General features: G+C 44.3%; 1 protein-coding gene across 1 annotated transcript; it reads right to left on the bottom strand.

Annotated features, from left to right (window-relative positions):
* Positions 1-84: 84 nt before the first annotated feature.
* BRI3BP (BRI3 binding protein) lies at positions 85-6,628 on the bottom strand. The gene is made up of 3 exons (XM_074887153.1): positions 6,420-6,628; positions 5,269-5,371; positions 85-4,640 (listed from the first exon to the last, which is right to left on the bottom strand). The coding sequence occupies exons 1-3, from the start codon at positions 6,612-6,614 to the stop codon at positions 4,222-4,224; spliced, it is 717 nt and encodes a 238-aa protein (XP_074743254.1). The 5' UTR covers positions 6,615-6,628; the 3' UTR covers positions 85-4,221.
* Positions 6,629-9,211: the final 2,583 nt, after the last annotated feature.

Below are 9,211 nucleotides of genomic sequence, written 5' to 3'. Positions count from 1 at the left end.
GGGGGCAACCGGCCGGGCTCCGAACCCGCCCTCCCGGGAGAGCCCGGCTGAGGGGAGCCTCGAACGCCACTCAGTTCTCAGTGCAAAGGTTCAGTAAACATTTATTTTAAGCTTTGTCACAATACCATAGTCGATTTGTGAAATTGGTCTACAAATATTTAACTACATAGTACATTGATTTGGTGGTCAGATAAGTAATAAATAAAGGCATGTATAGCTCTGTAAAAAATAAGTCTGATCTATTTGTAACTACTTAACATCATTATCAGTAGAATCTAATATTTCCCTATAGATCATATGCCAAAAGTATACATACATCATCTCTTCAGACCAAATTATTTTTTACATAAACACAATTGTACAAACTTAAACACTATAGTCTTGAAATCTGATGTACAAAACAGGATGTGAAATCACCAACATCAGTGCCGCTAACGAGCGCTACCATAGCAAATACCACTTCTGATCAAAAGGAAAAGGTCAACTTTTAAATGTGCCGTCATCACAGTTCAATGGAATTATCCAAAAGTTTAAAATACATGCGGATACAATAAAACCTTTTATTTTTCCCAGACAAAGAGAACTTATGGTCATTTACATCATTAGCTGCCAAAATACGGATCAGTACGTGAGGCAAATCACACTTAAAAACTTCTACGCCATCGAAGAGCTAAGGTTGATACTGGTCTATTTTCCACACAAACGATGCAACAAGTCTGTAAAAGCAAATCACGATTGGAAGGACGCACTATTAAGTACAGCACTGAATTACACCAGATTGGATACATTGTACTCTGACACCCAATACCACTTTTAAAAGCGTTACATTCCGAATACGACAGATCAGTTATCTATAGGCGAGGCGTGTACTCCCAAAGAAATTGCTACCGATGTTAGCGTTGCAAAAATGTGAATGTATCGAAAATACTACAGTAGTTTCAAATATTAGGTCTTAAAGTACAAAGTTTAAAATGCTTAAGACCCCACCGGAATTTCTGATGCTGGACAGTCTGGAGCCCACCTTAAACGCTTACGTCAGAGCGACGTTTTTTTCAAGTAGCGGCAGCAAACGGGCAGGTCAAGGCAGAGGAACCGTTCCTGTTCCGGAGGAGCAGGCGGAGGAGGGGAGGACGGGGGGTGCCTCCCCCACCCCGCTGCGCCCCGGAACCCCGTGCCACCACAGGAGCGGCGGCCAGGCCCGACGCCGAGGGAGCGGATGCCGGAGGAGTGCATAGACGCTGCTGCCCACCTTCGACTGAGCGGTCAGAGAAAAAGGCTGGGAGCTGCAAGATCTGGGGTTTATTCCCATTTCTGCCACCGACTCGGGCAAGTCTGTCAAATTCTGCGTCTCGGCTGCCCCGTGAGTGACACGGCGATACCTGCCCGTCTCTGGGAACTGGTACGAGATGCTCCCGCCAACAGCAACACAAAAGCAGCGCAACCACTGTCCCTGGAATGAGTTCTAAAAATCAGAGCAAAAACCTCGATGGATAAACTAGGTGACTTGGTATGGAAAATATCTGTAAAAGGTATTTACAAAAGTCGAAAGAGATTAAATACAATACCACATTCATGTCCCAAAAGCGCTTTCACTACAGTGCATGTTTAAAAATACAGAGCATTTTTAAAGTATATATATTGAAGGTTAGATTGTGCTTTAAAAAAAATCATTACTTCTGAATCTGACTAACATGAAAACTGAGTGCTGGGAAAAATACTGATTAAAAATATCCAATTTTATATATACCGCTTTTCACATAACATTTTGCTATACATGGGATGCAAGTAAATATAAAAATACTTTTTTCCAAGCAGCAGGGTGATCAAAATTAAGAGTATTCATATAGGAGGGCTGATTTTACAAAACTAAGATACATGATTAGAGCAAGACAGGGAGAAACTATAATCCAAATTGACTTTTATATAGTATTTTAAAAGAAATCTTTATCATAGACAACTCTTAATATATAAACGATTCAGTATTTTTATCTTCAACATTAAATATGGATTACAGAAAATACAATCTATGCAAAACTGACTCATGCACATAGTCCTACAGAAGTCAATGGAGCTGCTTACACGAGCGAGGTTTGCAGACTTTGGTCCTCAGGCCTCAAATTTAGCAAAACGCATAAAGACCCGACAAAGCTTTGCTAATCAATTGCTCATTTCCAGGTTGGTGTTTCAGCCCAGTCCTCTGTGCACAACAGAGGGAAAACCGAGTTTACAGGGAAGACTGTAATACTATGGAGAATGAGCTGTAAAATGGAATATACTGGAATTTACATTTTCACCTTTACAAAGCGGACTATTTGTTGCCATAGTACTTATCTGTTCATGGGAAAGATATTAAGTTACCAAAAGCAGTTACTTCGCAACTCTAAATGTGTATTTCTTGAAAAATGGGGTGCAGGGGGATTTACGGATGACATAAAAAATCAAAATGGATTACAACAGTGCCAACTGCATATGAGCTTCAACTGTGTTGAACTTAAGTGATCACAGTTTGGAGTAAAGGCCATTAACATGGGTTTTAAACTAATCCCTCGTGTAAATGTCACATACAGCCCAGAAGAGGTTAGGCAAGTAACACACATTTTAAGAAGAGTATTAAACTTCAGCATAAAGAGAAAAATAAATTCACCCCACAGATACATTCAGTTAAGCATCACATCCAACAAAAGCTCTACCCTGGGGAACAAGGCGGCGAAGACCGAGCGCCCAGCTGTGCTCAGCCGCCCTGGCCAGTCCCGCCGGAGCCCGGATCACCTACTCCTGTTTGTTCCCCTTCCTTCTCAGCCAGGCCCTGGCACAGACCAATTTTTGTTGCGTTTTCTCTTTGTTCGCTCAGACATTACGGAATACGTAGTTCTTCAGCTGTGGTCCAGTTCACCTCCCGTGCTACCTATACTGTGCTCATCACTACGGTTTAGATGCTTCCCCTCCCTCCCCCCTTTACACCCCTGAACTCTCTAGGTTACCGAGTTAAACCACTTACCGGACTTTCTTCCCTGAGGTTACTTTTGTTTCAATGCATTTCAGCAAACCTTACAAAGCCAGTGGTAGTATACCAAGCTATCTTAGGTTACAAATACATCAAATCCTTCAAAGTAAAAACGGCTTCAAAGCTCCTGCATCACTTTGAAATGGGACTGTTTAATACACCCTTCTTATAAGGTGACTCGCTTTCCCCAAAACCCAATATAGTGAGGACACAGACTTCAAGCAAAAAGCTTCTATAAAACTATTACAATTTTAGAAAAAAATCCAGATCTTCCTGAAGATAATTTATTGCCGCTTATTGGTCCTGAGAAAGCTTTAAGCAACAATACATTTGCAAGTGTTTTAACTGCTGCCTTTTTTGAGAAGGTACGTGGGTCCTGAGATTAAAAATCATGTTTCATTCTATGCACTTACGCTTGGAAAATGCTTCACTGTGAAGATCAAATATGAAATAATTTGCCATGCTACATCTCTTCCCTTTGTGTCAATTTATTAAAACTGATTTCCTTTCAAACACCAAATTAAAGTTCTCGAGATGAAATGCAACGAAATAATGCCACACGTGCACTTCTCAATTCCTCATCTTGGACCGGCATTTAAGGACTTCAAATTTATGAAATCTTCCTTCTCCCTTACTCCCCACCTCCTATTAAAAGCTATGGTGTGAATTTTTTGGCCTGGATACCAGAAAATTCCTCATCTGATACTCTATGAAAGGCAACTTCAAGGCAATGAAATAAGCCAACAAGAAAACAAAAACATTCGCAACTTTGAAAAAAAAAATGCGGACCCACAGCAGTTACTTCTCAATGGAAGTGTTTGGTAGCTTGAGATTTTTTTTTTCTTTTTAACTTTTTAAGTGTCAAATTTGCATATGTTTAACTCAATTTCAATATTTGAAAGACTACTCAATTTGCTTTTATAAAAACTTTACAAAAGATGTTTTTAAATGCTTGTAAAAGTAAGCGTTTATCTACTGAGAAAATTCTAGTACTGGATAAAACTCTCTGAATATACAGCTGAATTTTTTAAATGTGTTTTTTTTCCTACAAGTATAATGGCTGAGTGTATAATCTAGATAAATTAGTCTTACACATGATGAAAAGTTATAACTCTGCGCACTTTTTACCATGTGATGTTTTGTTGCTTTGTAACTTCGAACGAGACAGTGCTTAGGAATTTTCTAGAGCTGGTGTACAGTGGTCTATAGGGGTTGGTTCATTGGTCACTGCCTCTGTCCAGGTTTTCGATCACCCGAGAAAGACGTATGTTCAGAAGTCTGATCTGACTGTCGAGGTGGTCCATCTTCTCCTCAAGGCTGCTGTTGCTGTTTCTTCTCCAGTAAAATCCAACTGGCCCCGTCATGAAGTAGACTGCTACAACAAAGCAGAGAGGCAGGACTGCGTGTTCCGGGTCACCTTCATACTTCTGGAGGATGTACACACACGAGAGAGTGAAAAGGGCAACTCTTGCAATCCAGAAAAAGCGACCAAACAGCATGTGCAGGAGATAGAAGAAGAATCCGAGGAAGAGAGATAAAAACCAATAGGCAAGTAAAATGGCACCAATCAGCAGAAGAGCACGGGTCGGGTTGTTGGCAATTGCTGCTGGGCTGAAATAATGAGTCAGGTTGGAGGCTGAAAAACAAAGGAAAATTTAGAGTATTAACGAGCGCATGCCAAAGTGGTAAGGGTAAAAACGCAAGCACAGCTTCACAGGGTCATGCAGTGGGGTCACGGCGGTGTTTTCTGAAGTAAGGGGTAAAGCTAGTTCATCCATTTCTGGATGGACCTTCTTCAAACCACTGGCTCAGCACCAGCGATGCAATTGTAGGAATTCCTTTAAAGCAGAGATGCTAAAGGTTCTTTAAAGACAAACTACTGTAGGGCCTAAGGTTGAAGCCCATACTGAGGCTAAAGATCCTGCTTTGTAAAAGTTATATTCTAAAGGCTCTCAATTGCACCTTTCCTTCTTCTAGTCCTCCTTTACTTCCCTGTATACCGTTCCTGGCCGTGTGCATCCATTTAACGAAGACACCAAGAAACCAGCCATGACTTGTAATGCCTTTTACACGGAATGGCTGGTTTCAGTCCTCCTGTTTGAAGGTACTAATGGCAAAATCAAAGCCATGTGAAGTGGATAGAGATACCACCGATGGATGTTTAATGCAGCAGGGTAAAATGTAATTATTTTCCCACTCGGCCTATGCTGGTAAACATTGATACAGGCTGATATAGTTCAAGAGTTAACAGGCATAACACTTACCATCGATTCCAAGAACATCTAACAAATCAGTCCATATTCTCCAGAATGTATCCATTAATATATCCACCCCATTCACAAACCTCTCTGTCAACCTTGAGAAAAACTGAGAAATAAAATTGGAAATTAAAAAAAAAAAAAATCCTCAATTCCTTAAACACACTTTGAGACTTAGTAGTCATGAGTAGAATTAAAATTCATTAAACAAGAATTGCAGGCTATTTTGAAGTCCTCAAAGAAACAAAATGTAACTCTGCAAATGCTTTTTACCTCATAAGTTTACTTATTACAATTGTCCTTACCCTAAGTATTTTGGCATGTAAATGTATATGTTGACGGGATTTAAAAATGCACTTTATTAGCTTTACCATTGTTCTGAAGTTTAAAGAAAGCACTGCTACTAGCAATGGACAGGTTGGACAGGGCTTTGAGCAACCTGGGCTAGTGGAAGGTGTCCCTGCCCGTGGCAGGGGGTTGGAATTAGATGATCTTTAAGGTCCCTTCCAACCCAAACCATTCTGTGATTCTGTGACATTGGTAAAGCAAACCAGAGAACTACTTTTATCAAGCAACTGAGAGATGTCCCCAGCATCCACCCAAACGTCTCAAATGCATTTACAGGTCAATTTAACAGTATTATCTCTTCCTACTGGCTGAGGAGAGAAGGCAGAGAGGAATGTATAGGTCCGTCTGCCTGCACGCCTTATTTCCTGCAAGTTCCTATGTGGCCCCGCAAACACAGGATGCTCTGCTGATGCAGACAGACCGTATTTCAGTTGGAGGGCTCCTCGCCGACAACGGTCTGCCCTGGCCGCCTCCCCCACCTCAAATAATCTTTATTTAGAAATTTCTTTTATTAATATTTTTCGCAGTTTGCGCCACGCCAAGTCTCGCCTCCCGTTTTTCTTCCCCAAAGCAACGCTCCAGCCGTTCCGCCGCCTCACCCACAGCCGGGCTCGCACAGGAGATGAGGCCGCCGCGGGTCCAGCGCCGAGCACCGCGCCGGGGCGGCGGGGAGGGGGCGGCCAGCCGCGGGGCTCTGCCGCACAGAACCGGCCGGTCCCCCCGCTCCGGGGTGCAACGGCGCGGGGAGAAGGCGCGAAGGGGAAGGGAGAGAAGGCTTGGGGGTGGGGGGGAAGCGGCCGGCGCCTCACCTTCTGCAGGGCCCGCACGTTGTCCTCGCCGAAAAGGCCGCTGATGCCTTGATAGAGACCGCTGGCAGCGCGGCGGAGGCTGTTCTGCTTCTCGGCTCCGCGGCTCCGCGCTGCCCAAGCCCCGGGTCCGGCCGTGCCGCCCAGCAGCAAGACGAGGAGCAGCAGCAGCAGCGCCGGCAGCCGCCCCGCCGCCATGGCCGCCCGCGCCAGGCAGCGCCGCGCTCCTGGCGCCGCCTAGAGGCCGCGCCGACACCTCCGACGCCTTCCGGGGGGGGGGGGGGAGTGCGGGAGGGGGCACCCCCCCCCCAAACCAATCAATCTATTGAAATCACAAAATAATAATGTAGGTTTTCCTGTGCTGCCCCCCGCCGAGCCAAAAAAGGTCCACTCAAGTCTATTGCTGTGGTCAGCCCCCAGCGACCTGTCCCGGGATTCAGCTTGTCCCGGTTTAAAACCAGTGCCGGGACTGAACCTGCTCCAGAATTTGACCTGTCACAGTATTTCACCTGGAACAGGCGAAATTTTATAATTAGTATAAAATTATATATATTTAATATATAACATATATATTCATATTTAATTATCCACCTGGCAAAATTGTTTTCCCTACTGCCTAATCAGGATTTTATAATTAATATCAAAATAGTATCAGAAAATTTATAATTAATATACAATTATATATATTTAACATATATCATATCTATTCATATTAATAATCCACCTGGCAAAATTGTTTTCCCTACTACCTCATCAGGATCTCATAATTAGTATCAAAATAATATCAGAAATTTTATAATTAATATAAAATTGTATATATTTAACACATAATATCTATTAATATTTAATAATCCACCTGGCAAACTTGTTTTCCCTACCACCTAATCAGGATCTCATAATTAATATCAAAATAATATCAGAAATTTTATAATTAATATAAAATTATATCTATTTAACATATTATATCTATTAATATTTAATAATCCGCCTGGCAAAACTGCTTTCCCTGCTACCTAATCAGGATTTCCCAGGCCCGCTGGCTGTCAGCGTGTGCCTTCGAGAAGGTTCTGGCTCCGCTCTCCCCGTACCCTCCGCCCGGGAGGTGCAGACAGGGATCCCTGCTGGCCTTCGCCCTCTCGCAGCGCTCTCAGGCACCCTGTGCTCCAGCGCCCTGCCCCGCTCCGCGGCCTCCGCTGGACCCTCTCCAGCACCGACACCCCTCCGGCAGTGTGGAGCCCAGACCTGGGCGCGCTACGCGGGTGGCGGTGTCGGAAGGGCCAAACCGAGGGGCAGGATTGTGCCCCTCGACCTGCCGGCTGCGCTCTTCCTAACGCAGCCCGGGATGCTCTTGGGCTTCTTTGCTGCAAGGGCGCACTGCTGACTCATGGTCAACTTTCCCGGCCCCCAGATCCTCTCCTGCGGAGCTTTTAAATTATTCAGCTGTTCATGTGGGCTCTCGAGACTCATCACAACCTTGACGGAGTACAGCGAGCTGCCTCGCCTGCGCGGGTATCCCTCTCCGAGGAGATTCCCGGGCGCGATCTCCAAATGACAAAGCGAATAGAGAAGTCTAATGTCGCAAAACAACATCTCTCTTTTCAGTGCACTATCAACTTCAGGTCGAGGGATTCTGACGGTCTCTCGTGTCCTTTACCCTCGAGAAGCCCCGACTCAGATGTAGAATTCAGCACATTTAATGGTGCTACTCCCTCTTCTGACAGGCTTTATGTTGGTTTTTCCTGATTAACCATGCTAACAAAAGACCAGTTGGGAAGTATAAATCAGACAATGTTATCAGCTCCTTCTGGGTAGTGAAACCCAGCCAGGATGTTAGCAGAGCGAAGTAAGAATCCCCAGGAGACAGAGAAGCACTTTACTGCCTCCAGAGCACATTCTGATTCATCGTTAATGGACAGGAGCCTGAGCTAGACAAACCAGGAACACAATGATGGGAAGATAAAAACAGATCCATAGGTTTGCAGTGTAGATTCTGCATCAACTGATGACGTAAGCTGGGACAGAAAATGTTTGCTAAATTGCCCAACGGTAACTTCAAGGCACGGGGGATCCCAACACCCTCCCCAGAGCTTCTTGTCGTGCTGGGGAAGGTACAGGCGGCCCGTGACCACGCCTGCGCACCCTTCAGGAACTCCGCTCTGAAAATCACAGGGCAGAGATCTGCTTTTACCAGCTCCCTCCTGGGGAGTTCCTGCAGAGTCAGGGGTGCAGCTTGTAGCTCTCCCAGTCACTGGAGTAACTTGAAATATCTCTTTCTGATTTTGTACCCTGTGCACTGGATGTTTAAACACCATGGCTCGGCCTAAGTCTTGTTGCTGAGTAGTTGAGAAGACATCCGGAATATAGACATCTTTGCTGTGGCCTTCTTCCCAGTTTTAGTCTGGCCAAAACACTTATTTTCACATTTAGCAGAATGGCCTAGACCTTTTAGCATTTATTTATATGTGGCCCTGAAAGGGTTGGGCCCAGATCCAAGAAGGTACTTAGGATCTTACTTGATTTCAGTGGGATGTAGATTCTTTATGTATTTATAAATGGTGCTTTCATTCTCTTTTTAGGTGATCCTGAAGTTGCTGATATGTGAATAGCTGCGTATGTTCTGAAGTCCATCTCATACTCTTCCAGAAGGGGTTGGTAACTGATGACAGGTATTTTTGAGGTTCTTAGGAGGTTTCTGGTCACCCGCCCTCAGCGTCGTGCTGTGCCTAGACCCCCAGCACACAGTAAAGTGTCTGCTTCTGGGGCATTTCTTGCATGTAAAGAACCTTGCGGTACAA

This window comes from Strix uralensis, chromosome 17 (genome assembly GCF_047716275.1).
Source record: "Strix uralensis isolate ZFMK-TIS-50842 chromosome 17, bStrUra1, whole genome shotgun sequence".
NCBI classification, from domain to species: domain Eukaryota; kingdom Metazoa; phylum Chordata; class Aves; order Strigiformes; family Strigidae; genus Strix; species Strix uralensis.
This window is presented reverse-complemented; position numbering and strand designations above follow the sequence as displayed.